At 50.2% G+C, this 24,940-nt stretch overlaps 1 protein-coding gene across 1 annotated transcript in view; it reads right to left on the bottom strand.

Moving 5' to 3' along the window:
- Window positions 1-1,712: 1,712 nt before the first annotated feature.
- LOC144601648 (coagulation factor XIII A chain-like) overlaps window positions 1,713-24,940 on the bottom strand; it is a 60,944-nt gene continuing 37,716 nt past the window's right edge. Inside the window, exons 10-14 of the mRNA XM_078413884.1 lie at window positions 23,772-23,925; window positions 18,746-19,027; window positions 13,839-13,999; window positions 8,393-8,529; window positions 1,713-3,398 (exon numbers count right to left, since the gene is read on the bottom strand). Of these exons, the coding sequence (XP_078270010.1) occupies window positions 3,260-3,398; window positions 8,393-8,529; window positions 13,839-13,999; window positions 18,746-19,027; window positions 23,772-23,925 (873 nt within the window). The 3' untranslated portion in view covers window positions 1,713-3,259. The remainder of the gene's footprint in view (window positions 3,399-8,392; window positions 8,530-13,838; window positions 14,000-18,745; window positions 19,028-23,771; window positions 23,926-24,940) is intronic.

Raw genomic sequence — 24,940 nt, forward strand, 5'->3', positions numbered from 1 at the left:
GTACTGCGACTCCAGGCAGTTCTTTATATCATTATATGTAGAAGTATATAAAATTATAAAAGGCATGGATAAAAAAGACTGTCAGAACCATTTTCCACAGAGTAGAAATGTCAAAGCTTTATAAGGTGAGAGGGGGAAAGTTTAAAGGAGGTGTGTGGGGCAAGTGTTTTACACAGAGGGGGGTGGGGGCCTGGAACGTGCTGCCAGGGGTGGGGGTGGAGGCAGATACCATAGTGGTGTTTAAGAGGCTTTTGGACAGGCACATGGATACGCAGGGAATGGAGGGTTATGGATCACGTGCAGGGAGTGTTGACCAAGTCAGTGTTGACCAGTGTGTGTCTCTGTGTGACTCTGTGACTCTGTGTGACTCTGTGACTCTGTGACTCTGTGACTCTGTGTCTCTGTGTGTCTCTGTGTGTCTGTGTGTATCTGTGTCTATGTGTCTGTGTGTCTGTGTGTGTCTCTGTGACTCTCTGTCTCTGTGACTCTGTGTCTCTGTGTGTCTCTGTGTGTCTCTGTGTGTGTCTGTGTCTCTGTGTGTCTCTGTGTCTCTGTGTGTCTCTGTGTGTGTCTGTGTCTCTGTGTCTCTGTGTGTCTCTGTGTGTATCTGTGTCTCTGTGTGTGTCTGTGTCTCTGTGTGTCTCTGTGTGTCTCTGTGTGTCTCTGTGTGTGTCTGTGTCTCTGTGTGTCTCTGTGTCTCTGTGTGTCTCTGTGTGTGTCTGTGTCTCTGTGTGTCTCTGTGTGTCTCTGTGTGTATCTGTGTCTCTGTGTGTGTCTGTGTCTCTGTGTGTCTCTGTGTGTCTCTGTGTGTATCTGTGTCTCTGTGTCTCTGTGTGTCTCTGTGTGTATCTGTGTCTCTGTGTCTCTGTGTGTCTCTGTGTGTCTCTGTGTGTGTCTGTGTCTCTGTGTCTCTGTGTGTCTCTGTGTGTATCTGTGTCTATGTGTCTGTGTCTGTGTGTGTCTCTGTGTGTCTCTGTGTGTGTCTGTGTCTCTGTGTGTCTCTGCGTGTATCTGTGTCTATGTGTCTGTGTCTGTGTGTGTCTCTGTGACTGTGTCTCTGTGACTCTGTGTCTCTGTTTCTCTGTGTGTCTCTGTGTGTGTCTGTGTCTGTGTGTATCTGTGTCTCTGTGTGTGTCTGTGTGTGTCTGTGTCTGTGTGTATCTGTGTCTCTGTGTGTCTCTGTGTGTGTCTGTGTCTGTGTGTCTATGTGTCTGTGTGTCTGTGTGTGTCTCTGTGTCTCTGTGACTCTGTGACTCTGTGTGTCTGTCTCTGTGTGTGTCTCTGTGTGTGTCTCTGTGTGTCTCTGTGTGTCTCTGTGTGTGTCTGTGTGTGTCTGTGTCTCTGTGTGTCTGTGTGTCTCTGTGTGACTCTGTGTGACTCTGTGTGTCTCTGTGTGACTCTGTGTGTGTCTGTGTGTCTCTGTGTGACTCTGTGTGACTTTGTGTGTCTGTGACTCTGTGTCTCTGTGCCTCTGTGTCTCGGACAGAAGCCGCCAGCAGACGGACATGTTTTCCGTCTCGCTGTGAGCAGCTGGGGCTGGGGTTGGTGTCTCGGCCACGGGGCAAGGTGTGCCACAGAGCCCACTCCTCACCCGACACACAAGGGAGACTCTCTGCTGCCCACACACTGCGTGACTCAGTGAGAACGCAGGCATCTGAACCACAGCTGACATCCTGCACGATGAAACCATGACCAGTGGGCAGCAGAGTAACCAGGAGATGTCACTTCAACTAACCCTTGTCTTCCCTCTCTCTCCATCCCTCCCCCACCCAAGTCCAGAACCAGGGGACACGCCAAAGACACTAGAGGAACAATAGACAATAGACAATAGGTGCAGGAGGAGGCTATTCAGCCCTTCGAGCCAGCACCACCATTCAATGTGATCATGGCTGATCATTCTCAATCAGTACCCCGTTCCTGCCTTCTCCCCATACCCCCTGACTCCACTATCTTTAAGAGCTCTATCTAACTCTCTCTTGAAAGTAACAGAGAATTGGCCTCCACTGCCTTCTGAGGCAGAGAATTCCACAGATTCACAACTCTCTGACTGAAAACGTTTTTTCCTCATCTCCGTTCTAAATGGCCTACCCCTTATTCTTAAACTGTGGCCCCTGGTTCTGGACTCTCCCAACATTGGGAACATATTTCCTGCCTCTAACGTTGGGAACAGGTTTCCTGGCCATTAATAATCTTATATGTTTCGATAAGATCTCCTCTCATCCTTCTAAATTCCACTGTATACAAACCTAGTCGCTCCAGTCTTTCAACATATGACAGTTCCGCCATTCCGGGAATTAACCTAGTAAACCTACGCTGCACGCCCTGACACGCGCACTAATCAAGAACCTATCAATCTGCACTGACTTGGCCTCCACAGCCGTCTGTGACAAAGAATCCCACAGATTCACCACCCTCTGACTAAAGAAATTCCTCCTCATCTCCTTTCTAATAGTCTTATAGTGTCATACTGCATGGAAACTGGCCCTTCGGCCCAACGTGCCCACACCGACCAGAGGACAGGTTTAAGGTGAGAGGGGGAAAGATTTCACAAGAACCTGAGGGGCAACCTTTCCACACAGAGGGTGGTGGGTGTACGGAAAAAGCTGCCGGAGGAGGTGGTTGAGGCAGGGCCAAGAACAGCATTTAAAAGACATTTGGACAGGTACATGGATAGGACGGGTTTGGAGAGATATGGACTCCGCTATCATTGAGCTCTATTTAGCTCTCTCTTGAAAGCATCCAGAGAATCAAAACTGCACACAGTACTCCAGGTGCGGTCTCACTAGGGCCCTGTACAACTGCAGAAGGACCTCTTTGCTCCTATACTCAACTTTCAGGGGTTATGGGGAGAAGGCAGGAGAATGGGGTTAGGAGGGAGAGATAGATCAGCTTCGATTGAATGGCGGAGTAGACTTGATGGGCCGAATGGCCTAATTCTGCTCCTGTGACAAATGGACAGATGATGACAGCTGTCTATGTTGCTTGTGTAGGAAGGAACTGCAGATGCTGGTTTACATCGAAGAAAGACACAGAGTGCTGGAGTAACTCAGCAAGTCAGACAACATCTCTGGAGAACATGGATAGGTGACGTTTCACAGAGTGCTGGAGTAACTCAGCGGGTCAGGCAGAAGAGAAGGAACGGGTGATATTTTGGGCCAAGACCCTTCTTCCGACTAGTGAGGGGAGGGGGAGATATGGGGTGTGCCGCTGCGTGTCCCTCTGGGCTGGCTGTGTTCCCGGCCACGGGGGCGTGCGGTCTCTACTGGACCTGTAGCTCCAGCTCTCCGCCCACCTGCCGCAGAGCCGGGCAGTCCAAGCTGGCGATGATCTTCCACCGACCACGTCGCCGCAGGACCCATTTGACGTTGGCCTTCAGCGTCTCCTTCTCAGTGACTTGGCTGTAGGTCAAAAGAAAAAAAAAATCCTCACTTTAGTTTAGTTTTAGGGATACAACTCAGACCATCGAGGAGCTCGCTGTCTCGGGTAGAGACCGATGTCGGGAAGCTCCAAAGCCGGCCCCGACCCAGGGTCGGTCGCCCGGCACGGGGGAGCTGAGATTCCTCCCCGGTGCAGGAGCTTGATCGCCCCGACGTGGAGGGGCCGCCACCGGCTACGGGAGCCAAGATCGTCCCGTCAACGGAAGGTTCGAGACCCCCGACCGCTGGAGGACAAAGAAGGGAGAGATTGAAGTTTTGTTCGCCTGCCTTCCATCACAGTGAGGAATGTGGAGGAGTCACTGTGGGGGATGTTCATGTTGAAATGTATTGTGTGTGTCCTGTTGCTTTTTATTGGTGTGACTGTACGGCAAATGACATTCCTCGTATGTTGCAAAACATACTTGTAGACAATAGACAATAGGTGCAGGAGGAGGCCATTCGGCCCTTCGAGCCAGCACCACCATTCAATGTGATCATGGCTGATCATTCTCAATCATTCTCAATCAACCCATTCCTGCCTTCTCCCCATACCCCCTGACTCCGCTATCCTTAAGAGCTCTATCTAGCTCTCTCTTGAATGCATTCAGAGAATTGGCCTCCACTGCCTTCTGAGGCAGAGAATTCCACAGATTCACAACTCTGAGTGAAAAAGTTTTTCCTCATCTCCGTTCTAAATGACCTACCCCTTATTCTTAAACTGTGGCCCCTGGTTCTGGACGCCCCCAACATTGGGAACATGTTTCCTGCCTCTAACGCGTCCAATCCCTTAATAATCTTATATGTTTCGATAAGTTCTCCTCTCATCCTTCTAAATTCCAGTGTATACAAGCCTAGTTGCTCCAGTCTTTCAACATATGACAGTCCCGCCATTCCGGGAATTAACCTAGTAAACCTACGCTGCACGCCCTCAATAGCAAGAATGTCCTTCCTCAAATTTGGAGACCAAAACTGCACACAGTACTCCAGGTGCGGTCTCACTAGGGCCTTGTACAACTGCAGAAGGACCTCTTTGCTCCTATACTCAACTCCTCTTGCCATAAAGGCCAAGATGATGGTTGGTTATTATGATGATTATGATAAGTGATAGGAACAGAATTAGGCACATGCCAAATGTTTTATAATTTCAACGATTTGGATAAGAATGAACACGGCATGAACAGACAATTTGCAGATGACACGAAAGTGGGTGGTATCACAGAATGTAGATGGAGTTCATGGAAGGGGGGTTGGTTTCATAAGTGATAGGAGCAGAATTAGGCCATTCGGCCCATCAAGTCTACTCCACCATTCAATCGCGGCTGATCTATCTCTCCCTCCGAACTCGCTGAAATTCTCTGCCACAGAAGGCAGTGGAGGCCGATTCACTGGATGTTTTCAAGAGAGAGAGAGATTTAGCTCTTAGGGCTAAGGGAATCAATGGATATGGGGAGAAAGCAGGAACAGGGTACTGATTGGGGGTCCGAGGGTCACCAATGAGGTAGATAGTAGTTCAGCACTGCTCTCTGGTTGTGGTAGGATGGTTCAGTTGCCTGATAACAGCCGGGAAGAAACTGTCCCTGAATCTGGAGGTGTGCGTTTTCACACTTCTGTACCTCTTGCTCGATGGGAGAGGGGAGAAGAGGGAGTGGCCGGGGTGAGACTGGTCCTTGATTATGCTGCTGGCCTTGCCGAGGCAGCGTGAGGTGTAGATGGAGTCAGTGGGAGGGAGGTTGGTTTGTGTGATGGTCTGGGCTGGGCTGCTGGCCTTGCCGAGACAGCGTGAGGTGTAGATGGAGTCAGTGGGAGGGAGGTTGGTTTGTGTGATGGTCTGGGCTGGGCTGCTGGCCTTGCCGAGGCAGCGTGAGGTGTAGATGGAGTCAGTGGGAGGGAGGTTGGTTTGTGTGATGGTCTGGGCTGGGCTGCTGGCCTTGCCGAGGCAGCGTGAGGTGTAGATGGAGTCAGTGGGAGGGAGGTTGGTTTGTGTGATGGTCTGGGCTGGGCTGCTGGCCTTGCCGAGGCAGCGTGAGGTGTAGATGGAGTCAGTGGGAGGGAGGTTGGTTTGTGTGATGGTCTGGGCTGGGCTGCTGGCCTTGCCGAGGCAGCGTGAGGTGTAGATGGAGTCAGTGGGAGGGAGGTTGGTTTGTGTGATGGTCTGGGCTGGGCTGGGCTGCTGGCCTTGCCGAGGCAGCGTGAGGTGTAGATGGAGTCAGTGGGAGGGAGGTTGGTTGTACCTCTTGCCCCGATGGGAGAGGGGAGAAGAGGGAGTGGCCAGTTCGTAGGGACACAAGTGAGCAGGAAAACTAGCAGAGTATTGTTAAACGTGTGGGGAATTAAATGCAAAGTAGATTATAATCCAGACTATTGTCTATATATTTGTCCGTTTTTAAACAAATATACTGAAGTTTTTCTGTTGTTTATTATGTTGTTTACAGACTATTATATTCACATCTCTGTTGTGTTGCTGTAAGAATGCACTGTTCCGTTTCGGAACACATGACAATAAAACACTCTCTCCCATCTCTCTCCCTCTAGTTTAGTTTAGTTTGGAGATACAGTTTAGAAATACAGCGCGGAAACAGGCCCTTCAGCCCACCGGGTCCGCGCCGCCCAGCGATCCCCGCACACTAACACTATCCTACACACACACTAGGGACAATTTTTACATTTACCAAGCCAATTAACCTACAAACCTACACGTCTTTGGAGCGCGGGAGGAAACCGAAGGTCTCGGAGAAAACCCACGCAGGTCACGGGGAGAACGTACAAACTCCGTACAGACGGCGCCCGCAGTCGGGATGGAACCCGGGTCTCCGGCGCTGCATTCGCTGTAAGGCGGCAACTCTACCGCTGCACCACCGTGAACAAAACTAAACTAAACTAAACTATACTAAAAACTAAACTAAACTTAAGTTCAATTCATTATGACTTTATTCGTTGGAGTGCAGGTAGCTGAGGGGTGATCTTATAGATGTGTATAAAATCATGGGAGGAATGGACAGGGTGAATCCACTAAGTCTCTTACCCAGAGTAGGGAAACTGAAGACATAGGTTTAAGGTGAGGGGGGAAAGATTCATTCGGAACCTGAGGGGCATCTTTTCCAGTTTGAGGTGTTCCCCGCACACTAACTCTGTCCAACACACACACACTAGGGACTATTTACAATCTTACCGAAGCCAATTAACCTACAAACCTGTACGTCTTTCTTTGGAGTGCGGGAGAAAACCAGAGCACACGGAGAAAACCCACGCAGGTCACGGGGAGAAGGTACAAACTCCGTACACACAGCACCCGTAGTCAGGATGGAACCCGGGTCTCCGGCGCTGTGAGGCAGCAACTCTACCGCTGCGCCACCGTGCCGTTTTAAGGTTAATAAGTTCATAAGTTCATAAAGTCCATAAGTTCTAGGAGCAGAAATAGGCCATCAAGCCTACTCCGCCATTCAATCATGGCTGATCGATCTCTCCCTCCTAACCCCATTCTCCTGCCTTCTCCCCATAACCCCTGACACCCGCACTGATCAAGAATCTGTCTATCTTCATCTTAAATATATCCACTGACTTGTGACCTCCACAGCCGTCTGTGGCAAAGAATTCCACAGATTCACCACTTTCTGACTAAATAAATTCCTCCTCATCTCCTTCCTAAAGGTACGTCCTTTAATTCTGAGGCTGTGTCCTCTGGCCCTAGACTCTCCCACTAGTGGAAACATCCTCTCCACATCCACTCTATCCAGGCCGCTCACTATTATGTAAGTTTCAATGAGGTCCCCCCTCATCCTTCTAAACTCCAGCGAGTACAGGCCCAGTGCCCACAAACGCTCATCATATGTTAACCCACTCATTCCTGGGATCGTTCTTGTAAACCTCCTCTGGACCCTCTCCAGAGCCAGCACATCCTTCCTCAGATATGGGGCCCACAATTGCTCACAATATTCCACAAGAGGCCTGATCAGTGCCTTATAGAGCCTCAGCATTACACCCCTGTTTTTGTATTCTAGTCCTCTCTAAATAAATGCTAGCATTGTGTTTACTTTCCTCACTACTGATTCGACTTGCAGATTAACCTTTTGGGACTCTTGGGTGTCTTGGACAGGTTGTGTGAGTGGGCGGATGCATGGCAGATGCAGTTTAATGTGGATAAGTGTGAGGTTATCCACTTTGGTGGCAAGAACAGGAAGGCAGATTATTATCAGAATGGTGTCAGATTGGGAAAAGGGGAGGTGCAACGAGATCTGGGTGTCCTTGTACATCAGTCACTGAAAGTAAGCATGCAGGTACAGCAGGCAGTGAAGAAAGCTAATGGCATGTTGGACTTCATTGCGAGAGGATTTGAGTTTCGGAGCAAGGAGGGCCTACTGTAGTTATACAGGGCCCAGGTGATACCGCACCTGGAGTACTGTGTGCAATTTTGGTCTCCTAACTTGAGGAAGGACATTCTTGCTAATGAGGGAGTGCAGCGTAGGTTCACCAGGTTAATTCGCGGGATGGCGGGACTGACGTATGATGAAAGAATGGGTCGACTGGGCTTGTGTTCACTGGAATTTAGAAGGATGAGAGGGGATCTTATAGAAACATATAAAATTCTTAGAGGATTGGACAGGCTCGATGCAGGAAAAATGTTCCTGATGTTGGGGGAATCCAGAACAAGGGGCCACACAGTCTAAGAATAAAGGGGAGGCCATTTAAAACTGAGGTGAGAAGAAACTTTTTCACCCAGAGAGTTGTGATTTTGTGGAATTCTCTGCCACAGAGGGCAGTGGAGGCCGATTCACTAGATGAATTTAAGAGAGAGTTAGATAGAGCTCTAGGGGCTAGTGGAATCAAGGGATATGGGGAGAAAACAGGAACGGGGTACTGATTGAGAATGATCAGCCATGATCACAATGAATGGCGGTGCTGGCTCGAAGGGCCGAATGGCCTCTGTGGTCTATGTTTCTTTGTTTTCTTCAGGCTCAGATCCCATAGACGATTCCTACCTGAACAGTGTCAGGTGAGACCCGGTGTAGTCCAGCCCATCAATGCGAAGAACCAGCTGTTCCAGAGGTTTGGTGAAGGGGTTGGTGAACTGGACAACCACGGTCACCTCTCTCCCAAACGCCACCTCACCTTCGACCTGTAAGGAGAGGCAGTTATTGATGATCCACCCATGTCATAGACAGAGTCACAGAGTGAAACAGTGTGGAAACAGGCCCTTCAGCCCAACTCACCCACACCGGCCAACAATGTCCCAGCTACCCTAGTCCCACCTGCCAGCAGTTGGTCCATATCCCTACAAACCTGTCCCATCCATGTACCTGTCCAACTGTTTCTTAAACGGTGGGATAGTCCCAGCCTCAGCTACCTCCTATGGCAGCTCATTCCATACACCCACCACCCTCTGTGTGAAAAGGTTACCCCTCGGATTCCTATTAAATCTTTTCCCTTTCACCGTGAACCTATGACCTCTGGTCCTCGATTCCCCTACTCTGGGCAAGAGACTCCTAGACTCTGTACAGGGCCCTAGTGAGACCGCACCTTGAGTACTGAGTGCAGTTTTGGTCTCCAAATTTGAGGAAGGATATTCTTGCTATTGAGTGCGTGCAGCGTAGGTTTACTAGGTTAATTCCCGGAATGGCGGGACTGTCATATGTTGAAAGACTGGAGCGACTAGGCTTGTATACACTGGAATTTAGAAAGTTGAGAGGGGATCTTATTGAAACATATAAGATTGTTAAGGGATTGGACACGCTAGAGGCAGGAAACATGTTCCCAATGTTGGGGGAGTCCAGAACCAGGGGCCACAGTTTAAGAATAAGGGGTAGGCCATTTAGAACGGAGATGAGGAAAAACATTTTCAGTCAGAGAGTTGTGAATCTGTGGAATTCTCTGCCACAGAAGGCAGTGGAGGCCAATTCTCTGAATCCTTTTGAAGAGAGAGTTAGATAGAGCTCTTAAGGATAGCGGAGTCAGGGGGTATGGGGAGAAGGCAGGAAAGGGGTACTGATTGTGGATGATCAGCCATGATCACATTGAATGGCGGTGCTGGCTCTAAGGGCCGAATGGCCTCCTTCTGCACCTATTGTCTATTGTCTATTGTCAACCATTCCAATCCATGTACCCAAATATCCTTTAAATTTCAACAAATCGTGGACGCAGCCCAGACCATCACACAAACCAACCTCCCTTCCACTGACTCCATCTACACCTCACGCTGCCTCGGCAAGGCCAGCAGCATAATCAAGGACCAGTCTCACCCCGGCCACTCCCTCTTCTCCCCTCTCCCATCGGGCAAGAGGTACAGAAGTGTGAAATCGCACACCTCCAGATTCAGGGACAGTTTCTTCCCGGCTGTTATCAGGCAACTGAACCATCCTACCACAACCAGAGAGCAGTGCTGAACTACTATCTACCTCATTGGTGACCCTCGGACTATCTTTAATCGGTCTTTACTGGACATTACCTTGCACTAAACGTTATTCACTTTATCCTGTATCTGTATACTGTGGACAGGTTGATTGTAATCATGTACAGTCTTTCTGCTGACTGGTTAGCACGCAACAAAAACGTTTTTCACTGTACCTCTGTGCACGTGACTAGAAACTAAACTCTGAACTCTGAATCAAGACTGTCTAACTGTGTAAGTTCCATCATCAGAATATTGAAATTCTTACTGAATATTGCACAGCACAGGAACAGACCCATCAGTTTAGTTTAGTTTAGTTTAGAGATACAGCGCGGAAACAGGCCCTTCGGCCCACCGGGTCCGTGCCGACCAGCGATCCCCCACACACTAACACTATCCTACACCCACTAGGGACAATTTTTTTTTCTCCATTTACCAAGCAAAATTAACCTACAAACCTGCACGTCTTTGGAGCATGGGAGGAAATCGAAGATCTCGGAGAAAACCCGCGCAGGTCACGGGGAGAATGTGCAAACTCCGTGCAGACAGCGCCCGTAGTCGGGATGGAACCCTGGTCTCCGACGCTGCATTCGCTGTAAGGCGGCAACTCTACCGCTGCGCCACCGTGCCCGCCCTTGGCATCATGTTCAACGTCAGTGTTGAACGTGATGCCAAGATGAACTAATCCCCTCTCCCTGCACGTGATCCATATCCCTCCATTCGCTTCATGTCCATGTGCCAATAGACAATAGACAATAGACAATAGACAATAGACAATAGACAATAGACAATAGACAATAGGTGCAGGAGGAGGCCATTCAGACCTTCGAGCCAGCACCGCCATTCAATGCGATCATGGCTGATCACTCTCAATCAGTACCCCGTTCCTGCCTTCTCCCCATACCCCCTCACTCCGCTATCCTTAAGAGCTCTATCCAGCTCTCTCTTGAAAGCATCCAACGAACTGGCCTCCACTGCCTTCTGAGGCAGAGAATTCCACACCTTCACCACTCTCTGACTGAAAAAGTTCTTCCTCATCTCCGTTCTAAATGGCCTACCCCTTATTCTTAAACTGTGGCCCCTTGTTCTGGACTCCCCCAACATTGGGAACATGTTTCCGGCCCCTAATGTGTCCAATCCCCTAATTATCTTATATGTTTCAATAAGATCCCCCCTCATCCTTCTAAATTCCAGTGTATACAAGCCCAATCGCTCCAGCCTTTCAACATACGACAGTCCCGCCATTCCGGGAATTAACCTAGTGAACCTACGCTGCACGCCTGTCCAAAAGCCTCTCAAACACCACTATCGTATCTGCCTCCACCCCCACCGCTGGCAGCACGTTCCAGGCCCCCACCCCCCTCTGTGTAAAACACTTGCCCCACACACCTGCCCTGGTCATAAGTTACAGGAGCTGAATTAGGCCATTCTGCCCATCTAGTCTACTCCGCCATTCAATCGTGGCTGATCTATCTCTCCCTCCTAACCCCATTCTCCTGCCTTCTCCCCATAACGCTAAAGCTTCTTTAGGTACGTGAAGAGGAAAAATAGTCAAGGCAAATGTGGGTCCCTTGAAGACAGAAGCTGGGGAATTTATTATGGGGAACAAAGAAATGGCAGACGAGTTGATCCGGTACTTTGGATCTGTCTTCACTAAGGAAGATACACACAATCTCCCAGATGTTCTAGTGGCCAGAGATCCTAGGGTGACGGAGGAACTGAAGGAAATCCACATTAGGCGGGAAATGGTGTTGGGTAGACTGATGGGACTGAAGGCTGATAAATCCCCAGGGCCTGATGGTCTGCATCCCAGAGTACTTAAGGAGGTGGCTCTAGAAATAGTGGAAGCATTGGTGATCATTTTCCAATGTTCTATAGATTCAGGATCAGTTCCTGTGGATTGGAGGGTAGCTAATGTTATCCCACTTTTTAAGAAAGGAGGGAGAGAGAAAACGGGAAATTATAGACCAGTTAGTCTGACATCAGTGGTGGGGAAGATGCTGGAGTCAATTATAAAAGACGAAATTGCGGAGCATTTGGATAGTAGTAACAGGATTGTTCCGAGTCAGCATGGATTTACGAAGGGGAAATCATGCTTGACTAATCTTCTGGAATTTTTTGAGGATGTAACGAGGAAAATTGACAGGGGAGAGCCGGTGGATGTAGTGTACCTCGACTTTCAGAAAGCCTTCGACAAGGTCCCACATAGGAGATTAGTGGGCAAAATTAGAGCACATGGTATTGGAGGTAGGGTACTTACATGGATAGAAAGTTGGTTGACAGACAGAAAGCAAAGAGTGGGGATAAATGGGTCCCTTTCAGAATGGCAGGCAGTGACTAGTGGGGTACCGCAAGGCTCGGTGCTGGGACCGCAGCTATTTACAATATACATTAATGACTTGGATGAAGGGATTAAAAGTAACATTAGCAAATTTGCAGATGATACAAAGCTGGGTGGTAGTGTGAACTGTGAGGAAGATGCTATGAGGTTGCAGGGTGACTTGGACAGGTTGTGTGAGTGGGCGGATGCATGACAGATGCAGTTTAATGTGGATAAGTGTGAGGTTATCCACTTTGGTGGTAAGACTAGGAAGGCAGAGTATTATCTGAATGGTGTCAAGTTAGGAACAGGGGACAAACAACGAGATCTGGGTGTCCTAGTGCATCAGTCACTGAAAGGAAGCATGCAGGTACAGCAGGCAGTGAAGAAAGCCAATGGAATGTTGGCCTTCATAACAAGAGGAGTTGAGTATAGGAGCAAAGAGGTCTTTCTGCAGTTGTACAGGGCCCTAGTGAAACCGCACCTGGAGTACTGTGTGCAGTTTTGGTCTCCAAATTTGAGGAAGGATATTCTTGCTATTGAGGGCGTGCAGCACAGGTTCACTAGGTTAATTTCCGGAATGGCGGGACTGTCGTATGTTGAAAGATTGGAATGACTAGGCTTGTATACACTGGAATTTAGAAGGATGAGATGGGATCTTATCGAAACATATAAGATTATTAAGGGGTTGGACACGTTAGAGGTAGGAAACATGTTCCCAATGTTGGGGGAGTCCAGAACCAGGGGCCACAGTTTAAGAATAAACTCCATTTAGAACAGAGATGAGGAAAAACTTTTTCAGTCAGAGAGTTGTAAATCTGTGGAATTCACTGCCTCAGAAGGCAGTGGAAGCCAATTCTCTGAATGCATTCAAGAGAGAGCTAGATAGAGCTCTTAAGGATAGCGGAGTCAGGGGGTATGGGGAGAAGGCAGGAACAGGGTACTGATTGAGAATGATCAGCCATGATCACATTGAATGGTGGTGCTGGCTCGAAGGGCCGAATGGCCTACTCCTGCACCTATTGTCTATTGTTTGTTGTCTATCTTGCCTTTCAATCCCATTCCGTTCCTTCCCCTGACATCAGTCTGAAGAAGGGCCTCGATCCGAAACGTCACCTATCCATGTTCTCCAAAGATGCTGCCTGACCCACTGCGTTACTCCAGCACTCCGAGCCTACCTTCGATTTAAACCAGCATCTGCAGTTTCGTTTTCCTTCAATTCAGTTGAGTTTATTGTCATGTGTACCGAGGTACAGCGAAAAGCTGAAGCATCGTTATTCCCCTATCATGTATCTGTACACTGTGAACGGCTGGATTATAATCGTGCATTGTCTTTCCACTGACTGGTTAGCGCGCAACAAAAGCTATTCACTGTAATTCCGTACACCTGTTACAGAGTGGCGCGGCGGTAGAGTTGCTGCCTCACAGCGCCGGACACCCGGGTTCCATCCCGACTACGGGCGCTGTCTGTACAGAGTTTGTACGTTCTCCCCGTGACCTGCGAGGGTTTTCTCCGAGATCTTTGTTTTCCTCCCACACTCCAAAGACGTGCAGGTTTGTAGGTTAATTGGCTTGGTAAATGTAAAAATTGTCCCTAGCGGGTGTAGGATAGTGTTAGTGTGTGGGGATCGCTGGGCTGTTCGGACCCAGTGGGCCGAAGGGCCTGTTTCCGCGCTGTATCTCTAAAACTAAAGTGGACGGAGCTGAGCTGATGTCATACCGTTATATTCAGCTTTGGAATCTGCAGCATAACCTTCTTCTCAATGACTAGTCTTTGCCCAGTCTCCAGTACATGTGCCGTTATGAGGAACTCCAGGGAGAACTGTTCCACCAGTTTGTCCTCATAGTCCTTGGATTTGATTTGTACTTGCGTCTGATGGACTGAAATCAAAGATCGAGAGTTGGTTGGGAAGCAACGATGGAGAACAAGATGCCAACACCAGGAGAACCCATCAATGCCTCGAGGACTAGTCACAGAGACACAGAGACACACAGACACAGAGACACACAGAGACACACAGAGACACAGAGACACAGAGACACAGGGACACAGAGACACATAGACACAGAGACACAGAGGCACAGAGACACAGAGACACAGAGACACAGAGACACAGGGACACAGAGACACAGAGACACACGGACACAGGGCCACAGGGACACAGAGACACAGAGACACAGAGACACAGGGACACAGAGACACACAGACACAGAGACACAGGGACACAGAGACACAGGGACACAGGGAAACAAAGACACAGAGACACAGGGACACAGGGACACAGGGACACAGAGACACAGAGACACACGGACACAGGGCCACAGGGACACAGAGACACAGAGACACACAGAGACACAGGGACACAGGGACACAGAGACACACAGACACAGAGACACAGAGACACAGAGACACAGAGACACAGGGACACAGGGACACAGAGACACACAGACACAGAGACACAGAGACACAGAGACACAGAGACACAGAGACACAGAGACACAGAGACACAGAGACACAGGGACACAGAGACACAGAGACACAGAGACACAGAGACACAGAGACACAGGGACACAGAGACACAGAGACACAGAGACACACGGACACAGGGCCACAGGGACACAGAGACACAGAGACACACAGAGACACAGGGACACAGGGACACAGAGACACACAGACACAGAGACACAGAGACACAGAGACACAGAGACACAGAGACACAGAGACACAGGGAAACAAAGACACAGAGACACAGGGACACAGGGACACAGGGACACAGAGACACAGAGACACACGGACACAGGGCCACAGGGACACAGAGACACAGAGACACAGAGACACAGGGCCACAGGGACACAGAGACACAGAGACACGGAGACACGGAGACACGGAGACACAGAGACACAGAGACACAGAGACACAGAGACACAGAGACACAGAGACACAGAGACACACAGACACAGAGACACAGAGACACAGAGACACAGACACAGAGACACAGAGACACAGAGACACACAGACACACAGACACACAGACACAGACACACAGACACACAGACACACAGACACACAGACACACAGACACACAGACACACAGACACACAGACACAGACACACAGACACACAGACACACAGAGACACGGACACGGACACAGGGACACAGGGACACAGGGACACAGGGACACAGGGACACAGGGACACAGGGACACAGAGACACAGAGACACAGAGACACGGAGACACGGACACACGGACACAGGGACACAGGGACACAGGGACACAGGGACACAGAGACACAGAGACACAGAGACACAGAGACACAGAGAGACAGAGAGACACAGAGACACAGGGACACAGGGACACAGGGACACAGGGACACAGGGACACAGGGACACAGGGACACAGAGACACAGAGACACAGGGACACAGGGACACAGGGACACAGGGACACAGAGACACAGAGACACAGAGACACAGAGACACAGAGACACAGAGACACAGAGAGACAGAGAGACAGAGACACAGAGACACAGAGACACAGGGACACAGAGACACAGAGACACAGAGACACAGAGACACAGGGACACAGGGACACAGAGAGACACAGAGACACAGGGACACAGGGACACAGGGACACAGAGACACAGGGACACAGAGACACAGGGACACAGGGACACAGAGACACAGGGACACAGGGACACAGAGACACAGAGACACAGGGAGTCAGGGACACAGAGACACAGAGACACAGAGACACAGGGACACATGGACACAGGGACACAGGGACACAGGGACACAGGGACACAGGGACACAGGGACACAGGGACACAGAGACACAGGGACACAGGGACACAGGGACACAGGGACACAGGGAGTCAGGGACACAGAGACACAGGGACACAGAGACACAGAGACACAGGGACACAGGGACACAGGGACACAGAGACACAGGGACACAGGGACACAGGGACACAGGGACACAGAGACACAGGGACACAGAGACACAGGGACACAGAGACACAGGGACACAGGGACACAGAGACACAGGGACACAGGGACACAGGGACACAGAGACACAGGGACACAGGGACACAGGGACACAGGGACACAGGGACACAGAGACACAGGGACACAGGGACACAGAGACACAGGGAGTCAGGGGCACAGAGACACAGAGACACAGAGACACAGAGACACAGGGACACAGGGACACAGGGACACAGGGACACAGGGACACAGGGACACAGGGACACAGAGACACAGAAACACAGACACAGGGACACAGGGACACAGAGACACAGAAACACAGACACAGAGACACAGAGACACAGGGACACAGGGACACAGGGACACAGGGACACAGGGACACAGAGACACAGAGACACAGAGACACAGAGACACAGAGTCACAGAGTCACAGAGACACAGAGACACAGAGACACAGAGACACAGAGACACAGAGACACAGAGACACAGAGACACAGAGACACAGGGACACAGAGACACAGAGACACAGAGACACAGAGTAATTGTATATTTATTTGTGTGTCATTGCATTAATAAAACTGTTAAGCTACAGAAAGTATGATAATGATTGATCACAATGAATGGCGGTGCTGGCTCGAAGGGCCAAATGGCCTCCTCCTGCACCTACTTTAGAAACATTAAAACATAGAAAATAGGTGCAGGAGGAGGCCATTCGGCCCTTTGTGCCAGCCGCCATTCATTGTGATCATGGCTGATCATCCACAATCAGTAACCCGTGCCTGCCTTCTCCCCATATCCCTTGATTCCACTAGCCCCTACAGCTCTATCTAACTCTCTCTTAAATCCATCCAGTGAATTGGACTCCACTGCCCTCTGGGGCAGAGAATTCCACAAATTCACAACTCTCTGGGTGAAAAAGTTTCTTCTCCCCTCAGTTTTAAATGGCCTCCCCTTTACTCTTAGACTGTGTGGCCCCTGGTTCTGGACTCCCCCAACATTGGGAACATTTTTCCTGTATCTAGCTTGTCCGGTCCTTTTATAATTTTATACGTCTCTATAAGATCCCCTCTCGTCATTCTGAGCTCCAGTGAATACATTGTCTATGTTTCTATGTTTCTAACGGGTGATCGATGATCGGTGTGGACTCGGTGGGTCTAGGGGGGGAAGGTTTCCAAGCTGTGTCTCCAAACTAAAACTTTCCTCGTCAAAACAGTTGGACTAAGTTCTCAAAAGCGGCTTCATTTGCCTGTTTAATCTTTTTTGTTTTTTGCTGGTCACATTTTTCACTCTGCAAAGTGTAAAAGACAGAACAAATCTGCCATAAATCCACGGCAACTGAAAGCAAAACACACTGCATGTCCCACACATCAAATGGTAATAAAGGTTTCGGAACGTACTATTCCATAGCTCTGACTTTAATGGCCAATATAACTAATTAACGCAAGAGATGACACCGGCAATTTGGTGTCAGAACTGGCCTCATGGTTAAGTTGATATTCAGTCACATTCGGCCCATCGAGTCTACTCCTCCATTCAATCGTGGCTGATCTATCTCTCCCTCCTAACCCCATTCTCCTGCCTTCTCCCCATAACCCCTGACACCCGCACTTCCCCATGGATTGTCACCGTGTCGCGGTGGAGAAGCTCGTGTGGTCCTGAGATCCTGAGAGCGATGCCGTCTGGAGCTACACTCCTGGTAGGGTCACCCATGGGGGTAAGGTCGAGGGGGAGGGAGGTCCCTGACAAAGAGCGATCCAACCAAGACCGCAACGGTGGAACAGGCGGAGGGAGGGAGGATGATGGCGGCTGACTTTAGTGGAGCGTCACAACGGCTGGGAAGGCGGATGGATGAAGGCTGCAGCAGAAAAGGGTCCCCGGTCGTCTTGGACTCCACGCCACTGGATCCTGACCCAGATCTGTCAAGGACCGTGTGGTGGCTGTCTGTGCACCAGTCTCCCCACGTTAAACAAAGTCACGCACAGGGGTCCCACCCTATGGAGAGGACAGTCACACTCGCCTCCAGTGACCACCCATGATGACTAATCAAGAATCTATCTATCTCTGCCTTAAATACATCCACTGACTTGGCCTCCACAGCCGTCTGTGGCAAAGAATCCCACAGATTCACCACCCTCTGACTAAAGAAATTCCTCCTCATCTCCTTCCTCAAGGAACGTCCTTTAATTCCGAGGCTGTGCCCTCTGGTCCTAGACTCTCCCACTAGTGGAAATATCCTTTCCACATCCACTCTATCCAGGCCTTTCATTATTCGGTAAGTTTCAATTAGTTATGCCATGTTGTGTTGAGGTGGGTTGAGAGAGAGGGAGGGTAAGAGAGAGTTTTGCTTTAATGTGGCAAAGTGTTTTTTTCCAGTGATGGATAAAAGAAGAAAACCCAACCCGAAACGTCACCCATTCCTTTTCTCCAGAGATGCTGCCTGACCCGCTGAGTTACTCCAGCACTTTGTCATTTTCTTTTAGTAGACCAGCATCTGCAGAGTAGACTCTACATAACGACAGGCAACATCTGTGGAGAGAAGGGATGGGTGACGTTTCAGGTCGAGCTCTTTCTTCAGACTGATCTGTAGATTACTGTAGATCTGCAGAGTAGACCGCGTAGGGAAGGGATTGGACGCTGGGTCTAACCTTCATCGGGCTCCATCTCCACCTCAAGGTTTTCATCTGTGACCTGGACCTTCGGGACTCCGGTGTAGAACACGACGTAGCCAGTGATCTGGACCTCCACAGTGCGGATTGCGTTGCTGAGGTTACTAAACTCCAGGCCCAGCTGGAAGCTAGAGCCCACCATGATGTTCTCATCCACCTGCACCTTGGCGGAGACATCCTTTGGCAGCTCCGTTGGCACCTCTGTCTTCGCAACTCCGTACAGCTCCGCCATTTTCAGGGACGCCCTTTCCTCGCGGCTGCCTGCAGATGGGAGGGTGGGGAGAGGGTGGAAGTTTAGAAACATAGAAACATCGAAAACAGGTGCAGGGGGAGGCCATTTGGCCCTTCGAGCCAGCACTGCCATTCATTGTGATCATGGCTGATCATCCACAATCAGTAACCCATGCCTGCCTTCTCTCCATACCCCCTGACTCCGCTAGCCCCTAGAGCTTTATCCAACTCACTTTTGAACACATCCAGTAATTGGCCCAGCTACCATCTTCACTATCTACAACACCATCCACTTTTGTGTGTTAGAACCATGAGATTGGACAAGCACACCTCCAGAAACACAAGTAGAGTACCCGAGAGGAATAGATCGGGTAGATGCACAGAGTCTCTTGCCCAGAGTAGGGGAATCGAGGACCAGAGGACACAGGTTCAAGGTGAAGGGGAAAAGATTTAATAGGAATCTGAGGAGTAACTTTTTCACACAGAGGGTGGTGGGTGTATGGAACAAGCTGCCAGAGGAGGTAGTTGAGGCTGGGACTATCCCATCGTTGAAGAATTAGGTAGACAGGTACATGGATAGGACAGGTTTGGAGGGATATGGACCAAGCGCAGGCAGGTGGGACTAGTGTAGCTGGGACATTGCTGGCCGGTGTGGGCGAGTTGGGCCGAAGGGCCTGTTTCCACACTGTATCACTCTATGACTCTAAACAAAGAAACATAGAAAAATAGGTGCAGGAGGAGGCCATTCGGCCCTTTGATCCAGCACCGCCATTCAATGTAATCATGGCTGATCATCCACAATCAGTACCCCATTCCTGCTTTCTCCCCATATCCCTTGATTCCGTTAGCCCTAAGAGCTAAATCTAACTCTCTCTTGAAAACATCCAGTGAATCGACCTCCACTGCCTTCTGAGGCAGAGAATTCCACAGATTCACAACTCTCTGGGTGAAAAAGTTTTTCCTCATCTCAGTCCTAAATGGCCGACCCCTTATTCTTAGACTGTGTGGCCCCTGGTTCTGGACTCCCCCAACATGGGGAACATCTTTTCCTGCATCTAGCCTGTCAAATCCTTTAAGAATTTTATGTTTCTATAAGATCCCCTCTCATCCTTCGAAAGTCCAGTGTATACAAACAAGCCCAGTCGACCCATTCTTTCATCATACGGCAGTCCCGCCATTCCAGGACTTCATGTGATGGGCACAATGGCCAGTGGTCTCAAGATGGGAGCTGACTCTTTATTCTGATGCAGGCTGGGATGGCAGGACTTTCATATGAAGAAAGACTGGATAGACGCGGCTTGTACTCGCTGGAATTTAGAAGATTGAGGGGGGATCTTATAGAAACTTACAAAATTCTTAAGGGGTTGGACAGGCTAGATGCAGGGAGATTGTTCCCGATGTTGGGGAAGTCCAGAACAAGGGGTCACAGTTTAAGGATAAGGGGGAAGTCTTTTAGGACCGAGATGAGAACGTTTTTTTTCACACAGAGTGGTGAATCTGTGGAATTCTCTGCCACAGAAGGTAGTTGAGGCCAGTTCATTGGCTATATTTAAGAGGGAGTTAGATGTGGCCCTTGTGGCTAAAGGGATCAGGGGGTATGGAGAGAAGGCAGGTACAGGATACTGAGTTGGATGATCAGCCATGATCATATTGAATGGCGGTGCAGGCTCCAAGGGCCGAATGGCCTCCTCCTGCACCTATTTTCTATGTTTCTATGTTTCTAGGACTGGAGACTTCAGTCGCCGGTGAATATAATCAGGCAGTTAATCTCTTACTGAAGATACAACATAAAATATTTCTCCCCACAGCTAAATTCAACTTAAATTCAAAATTTATTGTTGGGCAATTAAAAATTCATTAACGTGGAGCATTGAAAAGCTAAATCTGTAGATCAGTGTTCAACTCTGTCATCGAGGCATTTTTAACAAATTATGCGTTTCACCTCTTTAATTATATTCTCATAAAAAACCTTTAACGACAGAGACTTCAGAATTCCCATTTTATAATCAGCTCTCTCTGTCTTGTATAGTCACACCTAAGGGTTGCCAACTTCCTCACTCCCAAATATGGGACAAAAGGTGACGTCACCGCCCCGCGCCCCACGTGACCTCACCCAGCCAGCGGCCACGTGCTCCCGCTCCACCAATGGCGGCCGCCCGGGCCGGGAGGCAGGTTGCTACGCAACATCCATTAGGCGATGCCCGGGCTTCCCTACACTGTCCGGGCCTACAGTGTCCGGGCCATTAGTGTCTGGGCCTACAGTGTCCGGGCCTACAGTGACCGGGCCTACAGTGTCCGGGCCTACAGTGACCGGGCCTACAGTGTCCGGGCCACAGTGTCCGGGCCTACAATGACCGGGCCTACAGTGTCCGGGCCTACAGTGACCGGGCCTACAGTGTCCGGGCCTACAGTGTCCGGGCCTACAGTGACCGGGCCTACAGTGACCGGGCCTACAGTGTCCGGGCCTACAGTGTCCGGGCCTACAGTGACCGGGCCCACAGTGTCCGGGCCTACAGTGACCGGGCCTACAGTGTCCGGGCCGACAGTGACCGGGCCTACAGTGTCCGAAACCCTACAGCGTTCGGGCCTATGATTCAGGTCTGAAGGAGGGTCCTGACCTGAAACGTCAGCTGCTGCTTCTCTCCTGAGATGCTGCCTGACCTGCTGAGTTACTCCAGCACTCTGAAACGTCACCTATCCATGTTCTCCACAGATGCTGCCTGACCCGCTAAGTTACTCCAGCACTCTGTGAAACGTCACCTATCCATGTTCTCCACAGATGCTGCCTGACCCGCTGAGTTACTCCAGCACTCTGTGTCTGCCAGAGGGGGTAGTTGAGGCTGGGACTATCCCAACGTTTCAGAAGCAGTTGGACAGGGACACGGATAGGACGGGTTTGGAGGGATATGGGCCAAGCGCGGGCAGGTGGGACTGGGGTAGCTGTTGGGCGGTGTGGGCGAGCTGGGCTGAAGGGCCTGTTTCCACACTGTATCACTCTGTGACTCAAAGTCAGAATGCGGACGGATGTAGTTCTAACGCTTGTTAGAGACTCGCTGGTAACTGGACACAAAGTCAAGGTGCAGTCATCTAAGTAATTCTGGTTAATGTTACAGATCGGCGCAGATGAGGCTATTTTATGTCTGTGAATTGAATTTATGAAGCCGTCGATAATGTCGGCACTGGGAGAAATAAAGCACTTAACTACATCAACCTCTGCCTCTTAAACGGTGTGAAAGGTAGAGAGATGAGAGGGGTATCAACCTGATTAAAATGCTGTCAATAATCAGCACATGACGACACAATTGGATACCTGGAAAGGAACTGCGGATGCTGGTTTATCCTGTAACTCAGCGGGTCAGGCAGCATCTGTGGAGAACATGGATAGGTGACGTTTCACAGAGTGCTGGAGTAACTCAGCGGGTCAGGCAGCATCTGTGGAGAACATGGATAGGTGACGTTTCACAGAGTGCTGGAGTAACTCAGCTGGTCAGGCAGCATCTGTGGAGAACTTGGATAGGTGACGTTTCACAGAGTGCTGGAGTAACTCAGCGGGTCAGGCTGCATCTGTGGAGAACTTGGATAGGTGACGATTCAGGTCTGAAGGAGGGTCTCGACCCAAAACGTCACCCGTTCCTTCTCTCCAGAGATGCTGCCTGACCCGCTGAGTTACTCCAGCACTCTGTGAAACGTCACCTATCCATGTTCTCCACAGATGCTGCCTGACCCGCTGAGTTACTCCAGCACTCTGTGCCTGCCCTCTGGGTAACATAGGTTCTATATTCTGGATGACAAATTAGATTGCAGGTTTCCATCAGTGCTGTGATTCATCGGTTGGGTGCTTCATCAGACAGCGTGTGGTTTTGGCAACGTCTGGTGGCTACGCTGCATAATGTGGAAGGTGGCCTTTACATGACCTTCCGATGGCAATGTACGTTCACTCCTCACGAACACTGAGTTATTCAGCAAAATGTGTTGCTCGCCCCCTCCCCAGCTGAAGGGATGTTGGGATCATTCTTCATTGACGCACCGTACAGCTGCAGCAGGTCGAACTCGGTGAACCTACGCTGCACTGCCTCAATAGCAAGGACGTCCTTCCTCAAATTTGGAGACCAAAACTGTACACAATACTCCAGGTGTTGACTTACCAGGGCCCTGTACAACTGCAGAAGGACATTATACAACTGCAGAAGGGCCCTGTACAACTGCAGAAGAACTCTGTACAACTGCAGAAGGGCCCTGTACGACTGCAGAAGAGCCCTGTACAACTGCAGAAGGGCCCTGTACAACTGCAGAAGGGCCCTGTACGACTGCAGAAGAGCCCTGTACAACTGCAGAAGGGCCCTGTACAACTGCAGAAGGGCCCTGTACAACTGGAGAAGAACTCTGTACAACTGCAGAAGGACCCTGTACAACTGCAGAAGGGCCCTATACAACTGCAGAAGGACCCTGTACAACTGCAGAAGGGCCCTATACAACTGCAGAAGGGCCCTATACAACTGCAGAAGGGCCCTGTACAACTGCAGAAGGACCCTGTACAACAGCAGAAGGGCCCTGTACAACTGCAGAAGGGCCCTATACAACTGCAGAAGGGCCCTGTACAACTGCAGAAGGGCCCTGTACAACTGCAGAAGGGCCCTGTACAACTGCAGAAGGGCCCTGTACAACTGCAGAAGGGCCCTGTACAACTGCAGAAGGACCCTATACAACTGTAGAATGACCCTGTACAACTGCAGAAGACCTGAACTGTGTGCCATCGAGGTGGAGTGTGACCTACCTTCTGGGTACTTGTACTGATCAGTGATGTTCATCCTCATATCCGAACCAACCGACTTGGTGAGAATCAACTTGCCGACATCATCAGTCTTCACCTCCCCCTTCACCAAAGTGCCATCGTTCTGCTGGGTCCAGTACACAACATCACTGTTCACCTGCAAGAGGAAAATTACAACTGGTTTACATACAGGCGGCCCAGCGGGTAGAGCTGCTGCCTCACAGCGCCGGAGACCCGGGTTCCATCCCGACTACCACGATTGCTGTCTGTACGGAGATTGTACGTTCTCCCCGTGACCTGCGTGGGTTCCCCCCCCCCCCCCCCCCCCCCGAGATCTTCGGTTTCCTCCCACACACCAAAGACGTGCAGGTTTGTAGGTTAACTGGCTTGGCGTAAATAAGGGGTAGGCCATTTAGAACGGAGAGGAAGAAAAACTTTTTCAATCAGAGAGTTGTGAATCTGTGGAATTCTCTGCCTCAGAAGGCAGTGGAGGCCAATTCTCTGACTGCATTCAAGAGAGAGCTAGATAGAGCTCTTAAGGATAGTGGAGTCAGGGGGTATGGGGGGCAGGCAGGAACGAGGTACTGATTGAGAATGATCAGCCATGATCACATTGAATGGTGGTGCTGGTTCGAAGGGCCGAATGGCCTCCTCCTGCACCTATTGTCTGTTGTCTAAATGTAAATTGTCCCCAGGATAGTGTTCGTGTGCGGGGATCGCTGGTCGGCGCGGACCCGGTGGGCCGAAGGGCCTGTTTCCGCACTGCATCTCTAAACTAAACCACAGAGCTGTGAATGTCACGATCATAAGTGATAGGAGCAGAATTAAGCCATTCGGCCCATCAAGTCTACCTCGCCATTCAATCATGGCAGATCTATCTCTCCCTCCTAACCCCATTATAGAGTCATAGAGTGATACAGTGTGGAAACAGGCCCTTCGGCCCAACTTGCCAACAATGTCCCAACTACCCTAGTCCCACCTGCCAGCGCTTGGTCCATATCCCTCCAAACCTGTCCTATCCATGTTCCTGTCCAACTGTTTCTTAAACGATGGGATAGTCCCAGCCTCAACTACCTCCTCTGGCAGCTTGTTCCATACACCCACCACCCTCTGTGTGAAAACGTTACCCCTCAGGTTCCTAATACATCTTCTCCCCTTCACCTTGAACCTAT

The sequence above is a fragment of the Rhinoraja longicauda genome, chromosome 2 (genome assembly GCF_053455715.1).
Source record: "Rhinoraja longicauda isolate Sanriku21f chromosome 2, sRhiLon1.1, whole genome shotgun sequence".
In the NCBI taxonomy this organism is placed as follows: domain Eukaryota; kingdom Metazoa; phylum Chordata; class Chondrichthyes; order Rajiformes; family Arhynchobatidae; genus Rhinoraja; species Rhinoraja longicauda.